Below are 21,119 nucleotides of genomic sequence, written 5' to 3' on the forward strand. Positions count from 1 at the left end.
AATTGGACAACGCTAGTTCTCTCGAAAAGTTATTTCTATATCGGTATACATATGTTATATCGAAATTTATACCAATCAATTTCTTTCATTCACATCTATGTGTGTGCGTGTGCGTGTGTGTGTATGTGTGTGTGTGTGTATATATATATATATATTTGTTATACTGTTTTCAATCCCTGTTCACGAAAAGCGCACGCTATCGTTAATCGAGTCGATTTAAACTTTCGACCTTTTACGCGCAATCGCATCTTCCACGGCCTTTAGTTGCTTCAATAATTCCTCGCGTCGTGAGCTCGCCTTCTTAGCAGCTTTAGCTGCCGCCGCAGCCACTTGCGCCTTGTTATCAATCAACGGCGGTGACTCAATACTCCGCTTTTTACCTGCCATAAGTGCACTACGATCGATCTTTTTTACAGCTGTAGCGTTGCTCGTGGGCTTCAGCGTTAACTTAATCTGCTGCTTCGCGCCGCTCAGCTTCAAAGCGTCGATGCCTTTGGAATCTTTGCGTGGTATCGGCGGTGTCGATCCCTTTCTTCTACGCGTCTCGCTGGAGGACGACGAATAACTTGATTCGCTAGAATCACTACTACTCCCACTGCTCTCCGATCCCGAACTACTATGAGACGATCTGAAACGTATTTTTTTTCCTTTCCTTGTTTCTTTATTTTTATACAATATTAATGAATAACACAACCAAGAAATATCTTCTAAGATTAGATTTGTTAATCGAATGAGTTTATAATACTAACTTTGTTATATTATTAAAATAAGTTTTTCTGAAATTTTGCATCGGATTACACACGTATCAGCGGAAGAATTAGTAAGAACGTCAAAAAATTGAGAATTTTTTGAAGTTATACCTTTCACTTTCAATTTAACTACTTGATTAATAAGAGTCATCTCTTTTTACCTAGATCTAGAACGACTTTTAATGATTTTAGCCACAGCAGCTGCAGCCATAGCAGCCTTTTGCTCCCTGGCTTTGTCGTGATGACGATGAGACGATAGTGGACTTGGGGCAGGTGGATTCAGTCCAGCCCTTCGATGCAGCGTGCCCGTTGGAGAGATAGAACCCTTGGGTGGACGAGGAGAGGGAGCGGGAGGATTCATTAGCATGGCACCTCGTTGAGGCGTGGCTGCGGGGACAGCCGGGGGATTCGAAGGAGGTGAAGTAAGAACAGTGGTCTTGCTTTTGCCAGTAGACCGAGTTCTAGTCGGAGGGGAAGGTGAACGAGACCTGGATAGGGAGTCGTAAGAACTGTAGCTAGAACGACTGGAGCTACGGCTAGAACTAAAAAGACGATACTCCAATACGTTTTTATACATATAACAAAGTAGCACGATAAACACTTTGAAAAAAATGCAGATAACGCATTCTCGACTATCTTCATTTTCTCTTTATCTCTTCACATGAGAAATATTATTGAACGTATTCTCAATAAGTCATCTTCAGATCTTCCGAGAATTTCTATATATAAAACGCTTTTTTGTAAGACTCTAATATTATCAATCGCATATGAATATAATACCTCGTTGATGAATATGAAGATCCAGACGAATAAGACTGCCGTCGGGGTTGTCGGCGAGACGACGTGTTGCGACGTACAGTGCTCGGGGACTTGCGCCGCATCCATGGATCCGCCCATTCGTCACCTCTACTCCTTTCAGTAGGAGGTGGCTCTTCCTCTCGCCAAGGTTTCGATGGAGGGATACGTTCTACAATGACTTCCCGCGACGGCCGCTTATGCTTCTTTTCATACTTCTCGTAATAATCACGTTCTCTGTCGCGCTCACGATCACGTTCTCTCTCGCGTTCTGCCCCACGATGATGGGGTGACGGAGAAACCGAATGCGCACCACGAGGAATTGCATGATAATCAAAACGCTCCCGATACTCGCGTGACTCTTTGTAGTGTACTCGCCTAGTTGTTTAAAAAAAAAAAGATTAAAAATAGATTTGATTGCAAAGTATTTCAGTAGGATTGAATATACAATACAGAAATAATTTTCTTTCTAGTTAGAGTTTGGCCATATATGATTTCGTTGTCTCACCTATAATAGTCAGTTGACGCGGACGGAGGAGGATAATATCCTTCGGGCTCATCAACATATCTTTCCGGCGTTAGTCTAGAAGATGATACTCGGCGTGGTACTTCTCGTTGTGACCATCTTTCGACTGGCGGCTCAGGACTAGCAGCTCTTACGTAGTATCCCGCTTCTCTATCCAGTTCATCCTGTCCTAAACTCAAGTTCATTTTCTTTTCTTCGAAATCCATGTCCGATTCTTTGCGTTTATTGGCCTTTCGCATCATCTAGATAATCGGGCGAGAAAATATCTTCTTTAAAACTTGATTACATAAATTTTAGATTGAAAATTGTTTATAAAATATTATAAATGCGACATGCACAGTATCATGCGTAATATCTTGCACTAAACTTACTTCCTTGGCATGGCGCAGACCGCGTTCCCAGGCAGATTCAGACGGAGTTTCTTCCACCTTAGGTGTGTGTGTAGGAGCACCATAACCAGGTATCGACGATCGCATACTCGGTCTGTCGATGTGGGATCTATATTCGTGTGGCGCGGCGGCATGTGGCGGATATGCCATAGGCCTCACCATATCGAACATAGTGTAGTTACCTTTGTCCGTCACACCTGGATGTAAAAATCTACAACTAACGCCCCATGTGCATTGGCCCCGACTATAGAAGCGACATACTGGTCTGGGTTCAGTCTCTTCAGGTCGTGCGTCATCTCCATCGCTAAGCTCTCCCTCTTCCAACTCAGATTCCTCTTTCTCTCCCTCTTCTCCTTCTTCCTTATCATTTATTTCGCCAGATTCTTTTATTTTTCCCTTTTCTTTATCCTTATCCTTGTCTTTATCTTTATCTTTATCTTTGTTATCTTTCTCCGTATTCTCTTTAGTCTCTTTTGCAGTAGGCGCCTCAGCTTCACCTATAATTTTATCATATTTATAGCAAATGCAACTTTATACATACGCCTCGTTTAACAAAATTTATGGAATGATCTTATTATAATGTTTAGCTGTACAATCTCAATATACAAAAATTGGATTTAAAATTTATATATTTACCTTCGTCACGTTCGTCTTTCCATTGACCATCAGCTTCAAAGTCTAGTTGCTCACTTTCTTCTGTCAAGCCAACTGATGCAATTTTGTCTTCTTTTTTCGTATTTTCTTCGTCATTAGTGATTTCTTGTTTGTCAGTCTGTTCTTGAGCCTTGTCTACTTCTATGTTTTGATCGTTGGAGTCTTCAGGACCATCTATACTCTCAAGATCCGATACGTCCGATAAATCCTCGCTATGGGTCATAGGTGTAGGTTTAGATTTAGACATGGGCTCTGGTTCGTCCTCAATGTCCCCATCCGAGATTTGTTCGCCGTCCAATTCGTTATAGGACTCATTCTTCTCCTCTTCGGGAGACCGAGGGCCTGAATGCATCGGTGAGGGTTTGTCCGATTCGTGATCATCTATAGGAGACGCCGGACCGGATTTGAACGACTTCGGTGAGCTTCTCGCCGATATTAAAGATTTCACGGAACTCGGACCAGATCTAGGCGACTTTGGTGAACTTTGCCTGGACTCACTATTCTTGTACGAGTATGATTTTAATGAGTTGTCGACAGATCTTTGCATATCTGTTTCGAGGTCAGACGCCTTCGACTCGGCGTCTTCAAAGCGCATAGATTTAGAATCATTAGAAGGGGAGAGACACGACCCGTTGTCCTGTATGGGTGATCGAGACAGACTTCGATCCGATAGGGGTGAGTCAAGAGAGTTGTTTCCTGAATGGTAAGACTTTGGCGAGTCGTTCGGTTGATACGTCGGCGATGCGGGAGCGCGATATGCTGGCGACTCGGGTGACTGTGGCGGTGACATTGGCGGTGGAGATTTTGATAAACTACGAATCGATCTTGGGGAACCTTCCTCACTAGGAGACATTATCCCGGATCGCTGCGATTTCGGCGATAACGGGGGAGACCGTGGCGATTTGGATTCGCCATCACTTAACGGCGATCGGGGAGACTTTTCTCCAGAGAAGATGGAGTTCGCAGCGGACTTTTGTCGTTCCGATCCGGAAGAGTGATGCGAATAGCGTGATGATGTTACTTCATCCCCGGCCGAAGTAAGTCGATTACCTTCATCATAACCCTCCGTTGAAGTACTGTCTGAACCAGAGTCGGACATGTCGAACTGTATTTCAGCCTGTAAATCAATGACACTCATTAGAAGACGGTGAGCAATTTTAAATCGGACGGGAACGGGAATGTTTTGATTAAGATCTTTAAATGTAACCCATTCCAATCTCCCTCTTATTTGGTAAGTTAACTTTTTTTTTTCTTTTAGACGTACCGACCGAATGTAGCAGTGAATAATCTGCATCAGTAGCATCACAGAGCTTACCTGGATCAATTAGAGTCTGTGAAGTATTCGCTCTTGATGGCACAACGCGCGCGATCCATATCATGTCGAACATACTTTCTTTATATCACAACTTTCGACTTTTTTTCTTTTTTTTTTATTCAACGTGTTAAAAACTTTTTTTTTAATACTTTATTACTGAAACTGAACTTTGCTTGCGGATCACATATACGAATACCGTACTGTTTTTACTCGGACTTTTTTCGCGCGGAACTTTTTAGAGTGTCGTTTTAAACTTTTCAACTTGAACACAACACAAACTAAGAAAGTACCGACAAATCACGAACCGTATTTTTTGTACTGCACTAGCGAAACTATAACGAACGAACTTTGAACCTGAAAGAATATTTTTTGGGCCTAAAGGGAGCGAAAGAAAATGGGAAGGGACCAGGGGGGGGAGCAGAGGGGGGAATTGAAGAGCAACGAAAATATATAAATATGAAGGAAGCTTTAATAATGACATATCCTAGTAGCGTCATATTAATGATAGTTTTTGGCAAAATATAATTCAATTAATTAGTCATTAAAAAATTCATTATAATAGGTAACATCTATCAATGCAAGCGTTATTTTCTTAAAAAAAAAAAAAAAAACTATATTTTCCAGACAATTACACCTTATTTTCTTCCTTCCAGAATTAAACTTTGCCATTGTGATGATTCCGATGATGATTATTAAGAGCGTTAATTCTATGATAAACTTTAAAAAACTTATATTGTGAGTAACGTGTGTGCACATGTTATAAAACGTCAAAGGATTCACAGTATCGATTGCAGTAATATTGCTCAATTAATAAACAAAGCTGGAGCGACTTCTAGTTCTACATTAAACAAATCCTATATAGCGTATTTGAGATCCATCTAACATCGTGTATCTTATCAAAACTTTTTTTTTTAGTCCAAGTTGTACATTCGTTTTTGTTTACAAGAAGATAAAAGGCACTACAAAGAGGTCTGTTCTTTTGCAACTGAACTCGTTGCATTTCATTCAACATAGATCTTTAAAGGATGTCTTAAAGACATCTTTAGAAAACATTCTACATCCTGAGAATATCCTTAGGATGTTCTTTAGATAAAGTATAGACACAGTTTATTTTTCTTCTCTTTTTCTTCACGTTGAAGAAAAACAGAGGAAAGATAAAAATAAATGGTGCAAAAAGTTCAATTAAATGACATTTTCAAGCAGGAGACATAGTGGTTCTTTTCAGCAGAAAAAGTACTCAGTGATTCTTTAATATGATTAAGTCCTACATTTAGATCCGGTGAAGAATTAAAGCAAGAACTTATATTAAATTGAACGCTCATTGGTTCTCTTTGCCGAAAGCATCCAGTATAATGGTGGCCATTTTATCCTTAACATTGATACACAACAAGGATATAATAGTTGCTTTCATTTTCATACAAATGACTGTAATCTAAAGTTATATATTTTATATTCAGATAATGACGTCATTGCTTGCTTACTCAACAAAATTATCGTATAACAACACAGATTTATGAGAGAAAGGAGGAGGATCTTATTTTTAATAGAAATTAACAAGACTCATTAAAATACATGAGCTTGTACGGATTGTAGATAAAAACTTAATTGAGTTTTATATGTCACAATTAAAAGCAACATGCGATGTCAACTGATATCACAAATGAGAATTATCTAAGTTTTGGTTTAAATGGAAAGCAACTACTGATTCACTAGTTTACATTGTCACCTGTCTCTTACCAGAAACACCCATAAAGAACATACCTAAAGTAGTAAGAAAGGCTTTTTGGAGCCTTCTTTTCCTTCCAGAAACAATGTACAATACCTCGCTCTGTTATACTAGTGCAGATCACGTGTTATCTCCGTGCACACGGTACCAAAAAAAAAAAAGATATTTTTGAAGAAGTCTTCGGATGAAGGGAGTCCTCTCAATCCTTCCTTAGGTTATACGGCACAGGATCACGCGCGATGAAAAGTTAAAACGCGATGAAAGGCGACGTCCACGATAGTCCACGATAGTCCACGATAGTCCATGATAGTCCACGATTACTGCAATCGAGCGACGTGAGGAACACGAGGGGCGTGAATGTGCGGGCGTGCAACGTGAGTTTTTTTTCGGGATGGCGTTCAGTTTGTGGGGGGTGGGGGACTGGGAGAGGGGAGGGGAGGCTAGCACAGGTCGGCACCGTTATCGTAACCGCGTCCTGCTTGAGTACGGGACGTCGGCGGGGCATTCTTACCTTGGTCGCGCGGTACTGCGAGGCCTGCGCGGGGCCTCAGCGGAGACTCAAGACTAACGAGGTTCCAAGGCAGTCGGCGTCACCCGCAATGCTGACGTTTCTCTCAAGTCGCCGAGCGTGACGAGACTCGGCGGACTCGGGAACTCAAGAGACGGACGGCGCTTGGCCACACGAACTCTGCACTCCAGTCTGCCGCGAGAAACACGTCTCGGATTCCTTAAATCCTCGCTCTAAGATCACTTTAGAACTCTAGACCAGTTCGTGGCGCAGGCAATACCGTCAGTATCCGCTACCCGGTTGTCGCGCAATTGTCGCGAGAAGAACAAAGCACGAACGTCGAGATAGAGAGTAGAGAGCCGAGAGAAAACGTCGTTTTATGAACGTTTTATGACCATAGGTTTAATCGATATTGCTAGATAGGCATGCGAATACGCTCGTTTACGAACGCACATGTCGACCAATCGAGCGGTTGTTCTTTCAATGGGTGCATCCAGAAGCACGACCGCTCAGTGAGTTCTTGCATCTGATTGGTATATTCTATTAGAAATGTAGACCAAACAGGTAAAAGAATTTATTGAGCGGTTGTGCTTCTGGATGCTCCCAATGGCTGCATTCAATGAACTCAGGGTCGGTGTTTCACCTTTTGGTAAATTTTACCTGTGAGGTAAGTAGCAAGATTACCCAATTACATGCGCGGATTACCAGATTTACTTCATAGGTAAAATTTACTAAAAAGTGAAAAAACCGACCCTCAATAATTAAGCGAATGTTCGTTGTTATTTGTGTATTCTTTTAGATCATCCAATCAGTATTTTAGATCTAGAAGAATCAATAGCAGTGAGCGCTCACTCAATTGTTGAGTTTGCTGAACGCAGCCATTAGTGAATGGCCCCGTTACGTGCCTGAGATTTTGACCAATCAGAAATTGAGCTCATTTGCAGCGTGAACGAAAGTTTGTTTTCTGTGATTGAACTAGTGTACACTTTTCTAGTACAGACTAGCAGAAACAGAAAACAGACCACAAGTCATATAAGTTTCAAATGAGCTCAAAACTTGATTGGCTGACAAATCTTCTTACTACTTTCAATTCACTGAGCATCCATTGGAAGTCGGAATGGGTCAAACTGTCTAATTCTACTCTGCTCATAGGATCATAGCCCATAGGATTTTAATTGACAAGATATTTTTTAAACATTTAGTAACAAAAATAACTTTAAAATTATCTTCCTTATTTTATCTTTCAAATTAAGCATTAAATTATTAAAAAAGTAATTGTGAATAAATATTTCTGAAAATCTGAATCCATTTCAATTCATTTCAATTCATTCTCGTTTGCTGGGGTGGAATATATGACTTATAAGATAATATATATGTAGTATGTATAACTTTAAAAATTAAGTGATTTTTTAATTAATATATATAATTAACAATAATTAACAATAATTAATAAAAGTTAATGATGCAATAATTTGGAATACAAACAGAGAATACAAGATTTCAAACATTGTTATATTTTCCAAGAATCTATTTATTTAAGGCAGGCTTGAGATCGATACAGCAATTCAAGATACCTTACTATGTTTCATACATTCCAGCTATATTCTAATTTGGAGATGGTAGATAACAGAATAATATTCTAAACAGGAATGTACATTTATTTTTCCATCTACTTTCATTTCCGTATTCTTCGATTTTACATACATATATCTTTAATGATAAAAAAAAAGAAATAAGTATACATTATTATCAATGTATATACATATATTGAACATTGTTCTACGACAGAGTTTATTATCGACTATATGTTGTCAGATGAAAAAAAGAAAGAAACTATTACACATTATTTCTTCGTATACTTCGTCGCGTAGAAATTACGAGGATGAAAAGACGTCTATACAATAAAACGCTAAATATAAGAACGTATATTATGTTTCAAAGATATTATATCGAACGTTTCGTCTAAGAACCTATAAAGATGGACGCCCCTCTAAAATTCGTCGTTTGCGGTTCGATCGCAAGGATTAAAATAGCTCGAATGTTCTTCCAGGCCTCGAGGGTTCCGTCATTAACTCTTCTTGGTCGTTCTGATCATTTTGCATCGATAGCTGCATCAATTTACCAGCCAGTGCAGGATTCGTCTGCATAAGTCGGAGTAGCCCATCCGCAGACGCGCTGCAATCAAGTTATTTCACGTTCAATATAAAACTTCTTGCGATTTTGACAATGGCGCGTTGAAAGTCAATGATCGACTAAAATCCAACTAATTTAATCGACAATTATTTCAAATGGTAAAATTTTTTAAACACAGCACATTTTTTTATTACATCATTATTCATTGTCGATCTTTTTTTTCTCAACGCATTCAACAACTAATAATTAATTTTACATTAATATAATTTTATATTAACAATTTTATATTATCTTTATATAAATATTGTTGACTCTTTTTGTTAAATTACTTTAATTATCGATTGAATTAATCGCAGTTTGGTCAAAATCATCTCAAATTGAATAAAAATTCTCTTAAACGTGCTCATTTCTTTTTTATATGTATTTCCTTTATATATCCAAATGAATTTTAACGCTTTGTTAATTTGTAGCGAAAATATACGAGAATTTTTAATTTAATCCGACGCGATCGCGAGACGCGTCTAATATTTGATCTTTTTTTTTTTACTGTATCACTTTCAGAGTCAGTTAATTGAGATACTTACATATGCGAGAGGTTCCTCAGAATAGACAACAGGTCTCTGTCGCGTCCATTAACATCTGATAGGGGACCGTCTCTCTTCCCGAATCCGATCGCCGTGGAGATGTATTCCGGTTTGAAGCCGCGGATCTCTCTCAGCCTCGTCCGGTGTTTAAAGAATTGAGGATACTTGCTACTCTTAATCGCGGTCGCTACGATAAAGGATCCCGCGACGAACACCAACGCGATCGCTAACGTCGTCCGCATGATTTTTCTGGGGCAAAAAAAGAGATACAACGAACACGATAATGAATGTTCACAATAAATAAAAAAATTAATATATAATTATATATATATATATATATTTTTTTTTAATTGCAGTTTTCCATTTGTGTGGAAGTTCGTTATTAATACGTTTTGATCGAGCGACACGTATTTCTTAATTCTAACAAAATATGAACTTCTTACGAGATCTTGCCAAAATGTCGGAACATTTGCGTATAATATTGATCTGACGCAGACGTCATTATTACGCAGATACATGATATCTTAATTAGAATTTATACTTACTGCGATACCACAGAAATCAATTAAGACGCACAATATTTAGATGCATTTTTAATTTGCATAAATTCTAAAATTTTGCTAATATATATTAGTAGAAGTAAAATTATAACTTCTGTTTTCGCTTGGAATGTCCCATTAGAAATCAAAGCATTAAATATTAAATTATTGAGAATAAAAAGAGATAGATTACATTACATTAGCTAAATCAGCTAAATAAAAGGGGTAATAATATCGATTATATATATCTTGAAACGAGATGAAAATGGCAAAATGAACGAATTTGCTAGAATATTTATAATTTTGGTGATCACACATAGTGAATTTACTCACTTCTGTAATTTTCATCTCGTTTCAATATACATAATCAACTCCCAGATGTGTGAAATAATAATTTTTTAAATGACTTCCAGGTCGGAGAATATCCAAGTTTCAACACGAGATGCTTTTTATAGATTTTTCGACATAATTTTTTCGTACAATTTAAAAAGTAATTTAAATCGCGATTATCTTTTTTACCAGATTTAATTAAAATTTAAAAAAAATTCAAAACGACGCGACATGCCCGCATTCAACGCGAAATCGAAAATCGTGTGTATGTGAAATAACGTCTCTAATTTCGGTATATTTCTTCCCGCAGATGCGAGATGTGATCGGGATAAAATTTTTTTAGCGATACGCTGTCTACGTCGGACCCAGATTTTCGATGATCCCAGAGGAAGAAACGTCGACTTGATTCGTGCGTGTGAAAGCCGAGGACTGGGCTCGGTGACAATTTCGTGTCGCTTTGTACATAGCCGCCGACGTCGGCGTCGCGACCGCCGGCGACGCCCGTCGTAGCCGCCGTCGACGCTGACGGAGCCGCCAGGCAATCGTATTTTCTATTAATTTCTTTAATGCACTTGGCCAATCGATGTTTTATCGTCGCATTGAAATCTCCGCTGAAATGGCTGCAATCGTTCGCAAGGCGAAAATACATACAAAGATGTATGTGAGCTAACGAAGATGCAAAGAGGCGCCGAAACCACCGCCGTCGCCGCCGTCGCCGTCGTCGCCGCCGTTTATGCGTCGTCTAGCCGCCAATGCGTATGCGAAATTTCTCTGCAGTATACAGCGATCCTTCTTCTGAGGACACTTGACGATGCGCCACGCCCACGCTTTTACTTAATTTACATCGTGAACTACATTCGCCGCATGCGGTTTTTTTAGCGTTAGATCTGGCCGATGATAAATTAAAAAAGGAGGCGTAATTAAATTGCGCAAATAAATTATAATTTCCTAAGTGGTCGAACTTTTCAATTACGAGGAATTCTACGCAGTAGATATATTTCTGCGAAGCGTAAATTGATTAACACGATCCTTTTAATCTTCTTTTTATTTACATAAAATATATATACATCTTTATAATGTAGGAATATATATGTATATAATAATGTATATATGATCATTTACAATATATAATATTATTTCATGAGTTTCGGATCCAACGTCATTTTGTCATTTTGACCAAGGAGTGATCTAAAACGACGATAGGTATTTCTTTAAGAATAAGAGAACGTGGAATGCCAGAATATTTAACAAAAAGCTCCAAAAAATAAAGATTAGTAGCCCCTTCAGTTTCTGCATCACCTCCCGCTTTCATACTGAAAAAAACATTCTCGCGTTAGTAATATCTATCTCAAGCAATGTTGTATTGTTACCTCTACAATATTATAAAATTATGCTTACCTCTCTACAGTGACAAACGACAGGACATACATGCAAAGATATTTTACATAACGATTCATCACAGAAACATGAAATTGACGAAGAATCGTTTGTATTCCTATGGCAAATATCACAGCATCAACAGGATCTTGATATTTCTTGCTTAACAGACTTGCTACAATAAGTCAAATATTTGTAAACGTTACTTATTTTATTACAGAATGTAATTATATATATATATATTACGATATAATTATACCTGTATTTTTGCAATAGAATAATTTATTCAATTGCGACACTGTAAATAGGAAAATAATAATAGCTATATTATCCATCTTTGGTGGCTTGATATAAACTTTATTATGTGGATCACTGATGCCAGCCCAGTCCAATCGCACGCTAAGTTCATGAAGTAATTCGCTTTTCTCCGGCTCGGTCTCATTGTTGATATTATCTTTTTTTGCTATCTCGCATAAAACAGCCCTACAAAAGAATTAAAAAAGAATTAAAAGAAATCGCAAAATTGTAAATTAATTTCTACGTACGTATTCAATGTTCGAAGCGCTGCTTCCATATGCTTCGCTTCAAATTTGCATGCAGTGTTTAGTTCATACGCTATTTTTTTCCTCAGTAATTGGTAGTGACCTATTTTTAATGTCCACTCAAGCGCTGATGACCACAATTTGCTACTGCTAGCGTTTATAGAATTGTGAAGTTTCGTAATGTTACCTAAGGCACATACGCGATACTTTATGTAAATACATGTTAATTATCCTTATTTTCGTTATATATATATATATTTTTCTAATGCGAATTCTTACTTTTAGCACTATCTAAAGAATTTAAAGTAGTCTCACAATCTTCTAACAACGATAGCCACGTTTTGTTCCGTATATTTTTTTCTATATAGTGAACTAAAGCTTCCAGTTCTATGACAATGAAGAAGGAGATAAGCTTGTCCAGTCCCGATAATCCTGGTGTGCCTATCGTTTCTAATATCACCGAGAAAACCTTGTAATTTAAGATCTCATTCTGCGTTTTAATGTCATACCATGCTAGAGAATGTTCTATGTACACGATGGTTCTGAAAAGACATAAGTCGGTTAGAGACGTAGGTACAATTTTTTTTATAAGAGCGAAATCGAAATACAAATAATACCGCGGATCAGTAATACGGATAAGCTCTCTGGCAAGTCTACCCATGAATGTTAAAGAGCTATTATCGGTTGAAAAGGCGTGTTTATCTTCTTGAAATTGTCTCCATGATTTTCCTGGCACCCAGGAAGAACCCCTACGTTCTTCTTCGACGGCATTGTTTATAATATATGTGATCTAAAGATGCGCATATTTAGAATAGAATTTACGAGCGTACGAAAATATTTTTGTGTAACTTATATCAGAAATCATAATCATATAATTCTCTTACTTCTTCATGCCATATCTTCAAACTGTTTATGTTAATATAATCCTGAATGTATTGAAAAGATTTTCTGTATCCGTCCATAATTGAAGATAAATGATTCAGTTTTTGTAGAAGAGATGTCTAAAAAAATATTTGCAACAATTATTGGGTATATAATCTTAAGAAAAAAATTTCTCATTTATCAGAATTTACCTTGGACTTTTGATCAAAGTTGAGGCCATTCTGTAAAGCCAAAGTAACTTTCTTGACGAGCTCCTGACGTATACCATCTTCTAAGAGACGATGTGAATCAACCCTCAAAACTCCTAAAGAAACACTTCTTAATGACAGAACACCTTTTGTGAAAACTGATACAGCATATGTTAATTTTGCCATCTATAAAAATAATAATATAACAATGTTGCTTTCTTTTAAACACAATATCATAATGAGAATTATTTCTAATAGTGTACCTGTAATCTTTCAGCCAGTTGTGCATAATCTTTAAGTTTATCTTTGGGTAATTTAGTCGGGATCTCTTTAAATGAATTCGTTTCAAGATGCACTATCTCTGCCAACAAACCGAACACAGTTTCGGGTATAATTTGCAAAACACGCCTTGCATATCCCTCCAGTTCTCTGCTATAATACTGGGACACGGAAGACAAGTCCGCGCTTCGTGCTTGGTTTACCCTCAGCAATGGAGTTTCCAATGCTGATGCCATCTAAAAATAATATAATGTATAAAGTATGTAATGTGTGTACGTCATATAATTTTAATTGTTTGCGTATTTACTTTAAGGAAAAGTGCTTTTAGTTTGATAACGGTTGGCGGATTTCCCTTTATGCTCTCCTGCATTACATCGATAAAAGATTCCATAACGTTCCATGCATAGCAACAATCGGTTACGATATTTAAATTTATCATGATATCTTCAGATATGCTGCCTGTACGCAACATATTGTGTAGAGTCTCGCGTGTATCAGCGAGATATTGTGAAATATGTAGATTATTTTCTAATTGATGAAATTCTGGGGAAAAAACATCATAAGATATTATAGTATAATACAAATGTTTATATGGATTTACTTTAGATAGAAAAAAATAATGTAATTGATTCACATTTCTTTACCCTGAACTTGTTCCAATGCTTGCAGTAATTGCACTATCTTTCGCCCATCTTCTTGCTTTAATGAATCAATGTGTTTACTTATTTCCATGAACCATGTATAAAGATTTTGGTTTTTATCAATACCATCTAGAGGTTTGGCGCCACCAAAAATTTGTGCAAGATCAGTTATACGTTCGACGCATATCCCTTTGTCCTTCAACCATTTAGCTTCTTTTCCAAGCAAGAGCTAATGTAAAAAAAAATTTATATTAATCACAAACAAATATAGACATCGCAATGAAAAAGAAGTTTAATCTTAAACTTACATCTTTATACATCTGTTTAACATCCTGTTCAATTTGAGCAGTGCTTAGTAATAAACGAAGACATTTTACTGTGGTATATTTGCTTTCCATCACGACCAACTGACGTAGGGTACGCAAACGTTTTGAATCCTCTAGTGTTATAGTGGGCGTAGCGGTGTGCAGAAGAATCCAATGCAACGTAACATTACATTCTCTCACTAATTTGACTAAAGAACCTGTTGCATTTTCATCCAATGTGCCTGCCAACTGTACCTCGTCGGTTTCTTGCATTAATTTCTGGAATATTTTCTCTATGTAAAATTGTAGTTTTTTTTTATAGTTAAAGAGACTTCATGAAAAATTCTTATAAACTTACATCCATTTTTGTTCCATATTTTTGGGCAATCCCTTTTACATTAGAATTCTCGAGTGTATTATTCAACGCTGTTCGTGCAGCTTTATACGGTGACCACCAATCACATAGACTGATCACTGTTCCCATATAAATACTAATTACCCAATTATCAGGAAAGAATCTGTCTACTATTTCCCTCATAATGGCAGTTTGTGTATGTAGTACAGTTGATTTAAATGACAAAATTATAACTAACATTGATGCTTGCGTGGCCACGGCAGTGCTACGATGCTCTGGATGTGGGAAAGCAAGAGTCTGATTATAAATCTCATCTGAACGCAATCGACCAATAACCAGATCTACCAAAAAATCTCGTAGTGGTACTCTCCTAAAAAAAAATTTCTTTTTTTTTAATATTCTGTTATAGTTTCTCTAAAGATTTTAATTGTATTTTAAAATCAATTGCATTATCTTTTCTTTTATGTTCCAATTATATTACATACTTGAAATATTCTTCGGGATAATTAGCTGGTCTTTTGGACAGTGTTCTCACATATCCTGTTGAACGGAGCAACATGCAGACGTCATCCACTCTTGTCGAGGAAGACCGTTGAGCATTGTATCGGTAATAGGACACAAGTAATCTTTCACGTATTCGTCCTTCAAAATGGTAATCAACCAGCAACAGCATTACACCATATAAGTATACAGCTTCGCACTAAACGAAAATTTAATTGTCTTATATTAGTTTATCTGTATATTCAACATTAGTTTCTCTGTTAAACAATTTGATGCGAGCATCTTTACAAAAAAAAGAGAAATATACCATTAATTGTTTTCCCTCTTCATTGAACATAATAGAATCTATTGACTGATGTATGTAAACTCCATCTCCTAATTCATCAATGTAAAAATTCAGATCTGTGACATACTTGTGTATACTCTCAAAAGCCAAATAAAACCTTGTAAGTATATCTGAAAAATTATTTCGGAGCTCTTCATCAGTTTCTTGGAATACCTAAAAAAAATGCAGATGGAATTTAGGATTGTGTTTGCCAGTTTCCAACAATAAGACACTCATTAAAATTGCAAAAAAAGTAGTATTTACCGAATCATCTTCTATTTTTTGCTCATAAACACTGGCTGCCTTGAAATATGCAAAGTCAATTATAATAGACCCATATTTCTGTATCAGTTGCTTCGAATCCAAACTGCAAAAATAGCAGTAATCACATGCAATGTTTATATAATATTATAATATATAATATTAAAGTTTCTATATCTGTATAACAATTTTTACCAATTTATATATTTATTTAATAAAGTTTACATATTACAATTAAATCAAAACATCTTTGCAATACATTACCATCAGCTGTAATGTAACATAAATATTTACTCTATTAATTAATTAATAAGATACCTTTTTCTCTTAATAAACTGACCTAAAGACCGGCGGTACATAATCCTTCAATCGCATTAGTTCAGCTATGATAGCATTCCCACGGGATACCAGTCGCAACAAGTTTTGCCCGCAGACATTATTGGCCGCTAAAAAGTCGCTCATTTTTTTCATTCAGATAATTTTAACGATCATCTCAAAACGGACAATTGCTCATCAGCCTTTTGACAGCAGTATTTGATATCTGATCACCCTCTCTCTTCCAGCTGGAATCCGTCGTTTACCGTCAGTCGCTCGTTTGATCTTCCACTAGTTCCACTTCTTGTTTCAGCCGCAATATGTCGAGAGGACGCGCGATGAATTTTTAACATATGGACGCCTTTTTGTATATATGTACGAGTCTACAATTTTCACTAATTTTCACTTGATAGAGTCTCGCTTTAAAATTTTTAAAAGTAAGGCCGACCTTGACACTTTGAGGATTGAAGAAATCTGATCGTATTGACCTCCGAAGAAGTTTTGCAAAAAGACAGGTGTTGTTAAAGAAGGAAAAGAAGATAGCATTTCATCGTATCTCGCTTGATCTCTCTCGGCGTTTCGTGACTGAGAAAGGATACAGATCAATACCCTGGGTTTACGATTATATGGGAGAGCCACACTTCTGTAGGAATATTTATTATGGTTATTTATTGTATGCCAAATTGATTGCTCCTTCCAAATCCGATTTTATTTTATGATAAATGGAGCTATTAAACTCACGATCATTATCCACGACGCTATAAAGGATAAAATCAGAAGCAGTAAATCCAAGAGCAAAATTATTCCTTGTGAGTTTGTTTCTCTGTGAGTCAAAGAATGTCTGATAATCACTCAACCATCCTTGATAATCCACGACGGCCAAGGCATAAATTAAAGGTCCAACAGACAAACTAAGACCAAAGTCAGCAGTTGCAGATACATTTTCATGTTTATAAATAGTTATCAGTTTTCCAGTTTTGGAACTGATTTGTGAGGAGAAAATACAGCTGTAGTCAGCTGTGAGACCATCGAGTAACTTATTGGCAAGAATCATTGCGAAATATTTGGTTTGTCACGCATCTTCGTCCCCGTGATACCCTGATCGAATGTGACGGCAAGCTTCTCGGATTTGACGAACCTTCCTGGCGAATGTTATCGTGAACCAAACTTGTCCTTCGTAAGGCTTTGCAAAACAAATTCAAGACTCCCGAAGACTGATGCCACGTTCGCTGGTTACCGAAATTTCTCGATGTTGATTTGATCGACTCGGAAACGTTTCTTCTACATTTAGAATGGAGGTAAGAGCTCATACTAATATCCGTTTCTATTAATATAACTTTAATCTCAGTTTAACTTATTTTTCATCTTTTTCTAATTTTTAAAACTAAAAAAGGATAAAGAATTAGTTAACCCGAGATTTTTCAAATTAAACTAAATTGGTAAAAACAGGCATTATTAGAACAAAAAAAAATTTAAAAGTTGAACCAGATCAAAATTAATCTTTCATTGATGGAATCAATTTTATAAAGAACAGATCTATGCCTATTTCTACCAATGTAGTTTAATTTTAATCTTGGTTTAACTATTTAGAACAATTTTTTTATAGGTAAATTTGATTGTAATAATTTGTTCTCTATTTATAGTCAAGTGCTAAAGTTCCTTTGCCATTAGAACCCATAAAAGCAAATCAAGTTGAAGACAGACGCCTATGGGTGGGCAATTTAGATTTAAGAATTAATGAGTAAGTATTTATATTTATTATTATGATATTTCTTTTATAAAGATTTTTGTAACATCTTCTTGGCAAACTTGATATGTGAGAGGTGTTTTGCATTAGAACAGTGATGCACAATCATTTTTAAAGATCATTTTCAGAGGATTATTTTTAGAAATAGGTAAATTTTTTGGGCCCTATAATGTTTATTTCGTTCGCATATATATAAAAATGATTTTATATTTTTTATCATGAGGGCTACAGGTTGTGCATCATTGCATTAGAATATTAAAATTGGAAGAGAAAAACTAATGCTCTTTTTGTCAACCGGTACCAACTCCTGAAACTTGTCCAAAAATACGGCACAATCGAAAAGTTCGACCTGCTATTTCATCGATCGGGACCTCAAGCTGGTCAGCCAAGAGGCTATGCATTTATTACTTACAAAACGATTCAAGATGCTATAAGGGCAAAAGATGCTTTACATAATTTGAAAGTTGGAGCTAAGAATATTATCGTTAGATGGGCGCACAGTGTTACTGAGGTACAATATGTTTATGTGTTATAATATTGTTAAAAAGTTTAAATCTTAAATTAAAAACTTTAATTTCTAATATAATGCATTGTACAATATTTTATGAATTGCATAACTTTATAACTATAAGTAGTAATTTTGAACAACTACATTTTGAAAAACTTACAAAAAATAATTGTTTAGTTGGACATGGATAAACCAAAACCAAAGATTGAGATTCCTGCCTTAGCTGGTGCAAAGAAAGAAGATAAAAAGATTAGGTATAATTTTATTTTATCAAATAAACGAATCGAATAAACAATATTTTAATTGAAATTTGCAATTTTCCTGCAGTCGTGAAACAGCAATTCAAGCGATTGAAGCGAAACTCAAGTTGATGAAAGAATCGGAAGAAGAGTTCGAATTGAATAAACCATTGGAAGGATCGCCTATTATACAACTCTATCAAAAAGTAGAAAATCAAAAACCGTCCACCTCTACGCGTTATCATAGCCGTGGAAGCTGCTACCATCACAACAAGCCATACAGTCGCCATAAGCCAAGAAGATAATTAGCGTACATTTCATCTACATTTTTATCCCATTTAACAACCATCATTATCATAATAGTTTTATGATATTTATATTATTTATGACGCAAATGCCTACTTATTTAATATCGTTTATTAAAACAATTTTGTTTTTGTGTGTATAAAGAAATTTTATATGTATTTTCGTGTTGTGAAACTACGTATCCATCAAAGGAACATAGGAGCAACATTTATGTTTCTATTGCCTGTAAAAGTTCCAATATGTTTCTCGATGTTCCTCATTGTCGCCAAAAATACAAGAAACATTAGAGCTACGACTGTTTTAAATCGTCCGCGATGTAACGCTCTCAATATGTACGTCAACGTACATGTATTTTCGTAATATATGGAAATCTATTTTATAGCAAACATGCTTTGGAATAAGATGTAAAGTGTACAAGTTATTTCCATTATTCATATTTTTGGATATAGACCACACATGTACGTATATGTAATACAATTATAATACAAGTGTAACAAGAATTTTCAATAACTACAGTTTGTTTAATCTTTATTCTGTAATCGTTCTATTATTATCTTTCCACGCATGTGATCTGGCAATGGTACTATACCAGGACATGGCACTTGTCCTGGGATATGACATATACAACTCTTATCACAACCAACTCCGAAATTTGCTGGATTAGTCTTCTTTTCTTGAGCCATAGCTTCTTTTTCCAATACATTCGGCGGTTTTCCTACTATTCTCAAGAGATGATCAAGTATCTCGTCCTTTGATTTGCTGTCTACATCTATTAACATTGTCTTACCATTCGCTGTAAAATATATAAATCATTTGTATCGTAATTTTACAAATTGAAAAAAATTCTGCAAAATATCTACAACAAATTTAATCAGCAAAATGCTAGAGCAGAAATATAACAAACTCTGCTAATAGAATCTAATAATAAATGGAGTGTAAAAATTAAATAGAATTTATCAATTTGTAATATTCAGTTTTTGCAATCAATTGTAATCACTCGAACAGTTATAAATAACAGACTTTGCCTAGTTTCTATTAACAATTTGCTCAGATTTATCAGATTATATTTATGGACTCCACTGGCAAAACAAGTATAAAATACATGAATAAAATTTTTTCTTAGAATTTCTATACGAATTGAAACACTTTTTAGAAATATGAAGAAAGTCTGATTAACATGTTTTTATATATGTAAATTCTGAAACACAAAAAATTCTAGAAGAGATGTAGACTTTCTTGACTTTTGAAAAATGTTTCAATTTGTAGAAAAAAAATCTAAGAATGTTCTAAAAATTGTAAAATTATTCAAAAATGCTGAAATTTATGTTCTAAAGTTAAAATTCTGAGAAAAAATTTTATTCATTCAGTATTTTATACTTTCATGTATTTTATACTTTTATCAAGTAATATCACAATATTTTGCTCAAATTTACTGATAAAAAATGCTGACATACTGTTTACATTTTGCTCACTAGATTCTATCGCCTAATTCTAACATTAAATAAATCTTGTTTGAAATTATAATTGAGTCACAATTTTACCGTAGTAGCATTTTATGAATGGCGACGGGGTTATGTTTTTAAAGGTAACTATTTGCACATTTGGATTTTTATACTGTAGTTGCGGTAGATGCCAAAACACAAAGTCTCTATAAGAAAAAAACAGAAAAAGAATAAACAGAAAAAAAACGGTTCATTAAAATACAGACTGCAGATGAGCTTTAAGTATTAAGCAAATAACCTTTACCTTGTACCTCGGTGATGACTGCCATGTGTGTTATAATTGATGGACATTATTTGTATCTTATCCTTTAAAATCAATTTGCCAGCCATTAGGTATTTCATTGTTCGCCGCACAGGCTCCTTGCCTATCATAAACGGCATTCTGCCGATTGTTGTCTAATTATGCCTGCTTTCAATCTGTCTGTTTATTACAGTATTCACCCGATTACTTTAACTCGTACGATCGATCGACAGCAAATCAACTTCCTTTTTCCGCTTATCGAAACTCTCGAAAGTCGAACTGGTTCAAATACATGCATGTGCGCACGCACACAAACATACACCTGAATTTTCTCTTTCCCTCTTTACCAATCTTTTT

General features: G+C 35.9%; 6 protein-coding genes across 9 annotated transcripts; 1 reads left to right on the forward strand and 5 right to left on the reverse strand.

The window, feature by feature from the left end:
* Positions 1 to 104: 104 nt before the first annotated feature.
* On the reverse strand, positions 105 to 7,007 carry LOC108750801 (zinc finger CCCH domain-containing protein 18-like). 3 transcript variants are annotated; one of them, XM_018490558.1, is made up of 8 exons: positions 6,666 to 7,007; positions 4,429 to 4,782; positions 3,096 to 4,230; positions 2,442 to 2,956; positions 2,053 to 2,312; positions 1,530 to 1,922; positions 911 to 1,291; positions 105 to 628 (listed from the first exon to the last, which is right to left on the reverse strand). In XM_018490558.1, the coding sequence occupies exons 3-8, from the start codon at positions 4,210 to 4,212 to the stop codon at positions 217 to 219; spliced, it is 3,078 nt and encodes a 1,025-aa protein (XP_018346060.1). In that variant the 5' UTR covers positions 4,213 to 4,230; positions 4,429 to 4,782; positions 6,666 to 7,007; the 3' UTR covers positions 105 to 216. The 3 variants fall into 3 exon arrangements, with proteins under 3 accessions (XP_018346060.1, XP_018346061.1, XP_018346062.1); XM_018490559.1 differs by lacking the exon at positions 4,429 to 4,782; XM_018490560.1 differs by lacking the exons at positions 911 to 1,291; positions 6,666 to 7,007 and having other exon boundaries at positions 4,429 to 4,996.
* A 1,471-nt stretch (positions 7,008 to 8,478) lies between these two features.
* Positions 8,479 to 9,987, reverse strand: LOC108750524 (allatotropin-like). 2 transcript variants are annotated; one of them, XM_018490006.1, is made up of 3 exons: positions 9,925 to 9,987; positions 9,380 to 9,628; positions 8,479 to 8,837 (listed from the first exon to the last, which is right to left on the reverse strand). In XM_018490006.1, exons 2-3 carry the CDS (start codon positions 9,619 to 9,621, stop codon positions 8,687 to 8,689), a joined length of 393 nt encoding a protein of 130 aa, XP_018345508.1. In that variant the 5' UTR covers positions 9,622 to 9,628; positions 9,925 to 9,987; the 3' UTR covers positions 8,479 to 8,686. The 2 variants fall into 2 exon arrangements, with proteins under 2 accessions (XP_018345508.1, XP_018345507.1); XM_018490005.1 differs by lacking the exon at positions 9,925 to 9,987 and adding an exon at positions 9,823 to 9,860.
* Positions 9,988 to 11,382: 1,395 nt separating this feature from the next.
* LOC108750556 (WASH complex subunit strumpellin) lies at positions 11,383 to 16,469 on the reverse strand. Its single transcript, XM_018490057.1, has 17 exons — positions 16,245 to 16,469; positions 15,908 to 16,010; positions 15,626 to 15,817; positions 15,303 to 15,517; positions 14,821 to 15,187; positions 14,466 to 14,741; positions 14,161 to 14,386; positions 13,824 to 14,059; positions 13,501 to 13,752; positions 13,241 to 13,423; positions 13,052 to 13,168; positions 12,785 to 12,957; positions 12,447 to 12,709; positions 12,171 to 12,354; positions 11,885 to 12,108; positions 11,647 to 11,800; positions 11,383 to 11,561 (listed from the first exon to the last, which is right to left on the reverse strand). Exons 1-17 carry the CDS (start codon positions 16,373 to 16,375, stop codon positions 11,408 to 11,410), a joined length of 3,450 nt encoding a protein of 1,149 aa, XP_018345559.1. The 5' UTR covers positions 16,376 to 16,469; the 3' UTR covers positions 11,383 to 11,407.
* Positions 16,470 to 16,864: 395 nt separating this feature from the next.
* Positions 16,865 to 17,277, reverse strand: LOC108750563 (voltage-dependent anion-selective channel-like). Its single transcript, XM_018490070.1, has one exon. It carries the CDS (start codon positions 17,271 to 17,273, stop codon positions 16,884 to 16,886), a length of 390 nt encoding a protein of 129 aa, XP_018345572.1. The 5' UTR covers positions 17,274 to 17,277; the 3' UTR covers positions 16,865 to 16,883.
* A 160-nt stretch (positions 17,278 to 17,437) lies between these two features.
* LOC108750561 (probable RNA-binding protein 18) lies at positions 17,438 to 19,532 on the forward strand. Its single transcript, XM_018490068.1, has 5 exons — positions 17,438 to 17,517; positions 17,863 to 17,963; positions 18,267 to 18,477; positions 18,652 to 18,728; positions 18,802 to 19,532. The coding sequence occupies exons 1-5, from the start codon at positions 17,512 to 17,514 to the stop codon at positions 19,016 to 19,018; spliced, it is 612 nt and encodes a 203-aa protein (XP_018345570.1). The 5' UTR covers positions 17,438 to 17,511; the 3' UTR covers positions 19,019 to 19,532.
* A 3-nt stretch (positions 19,533 to 19,535) lies between these two features.
* LOC108750562 (probable 28S ribosomal protein S25, mitochondrial) lies at positions 19,536 to 21,109 on the reverse strand. The gene is made up of 3 exons (XM_018490069.1): positions 20,766 to 21,109; positions 20,561 to 20,667; positions 19,536 to 19,812 (listed from the first exon to the last, which is right to left on the reverse strand). Exons 1-3 carry the CDS (start codon positions 20,900 to 20,902, stop codon positions 19,541 to 19,543), a joined length of 516 nt encoding a protein of 171 aa, XP_018345571.1. The 5' UTR covers positions 20,903 to 21,109; the 3' UTR covers positions 19,536 to 19,540.
* Between the last annotated feature and the right edge of the window lie 10 nt (positions 21,110 to 21,119).

This window comes from Trachymyrmex septentrionalis, unplaced genomic scaffold, assembly GCF_001594115.1.
Source record: "Trachymyrmex septentrionalis isolate Tsep2-gDNA-1 unplaced genomic scaffold, Tsep1.0 scaffold37, whole genome shotgun sequence".
Lineage (NCBI taxonomy): Eukaryota > Metazoa > Arthropoda > Insecta > Hymenoptera > Formicidae > Trachymyrmex > Trachymyrmex septentrionalis.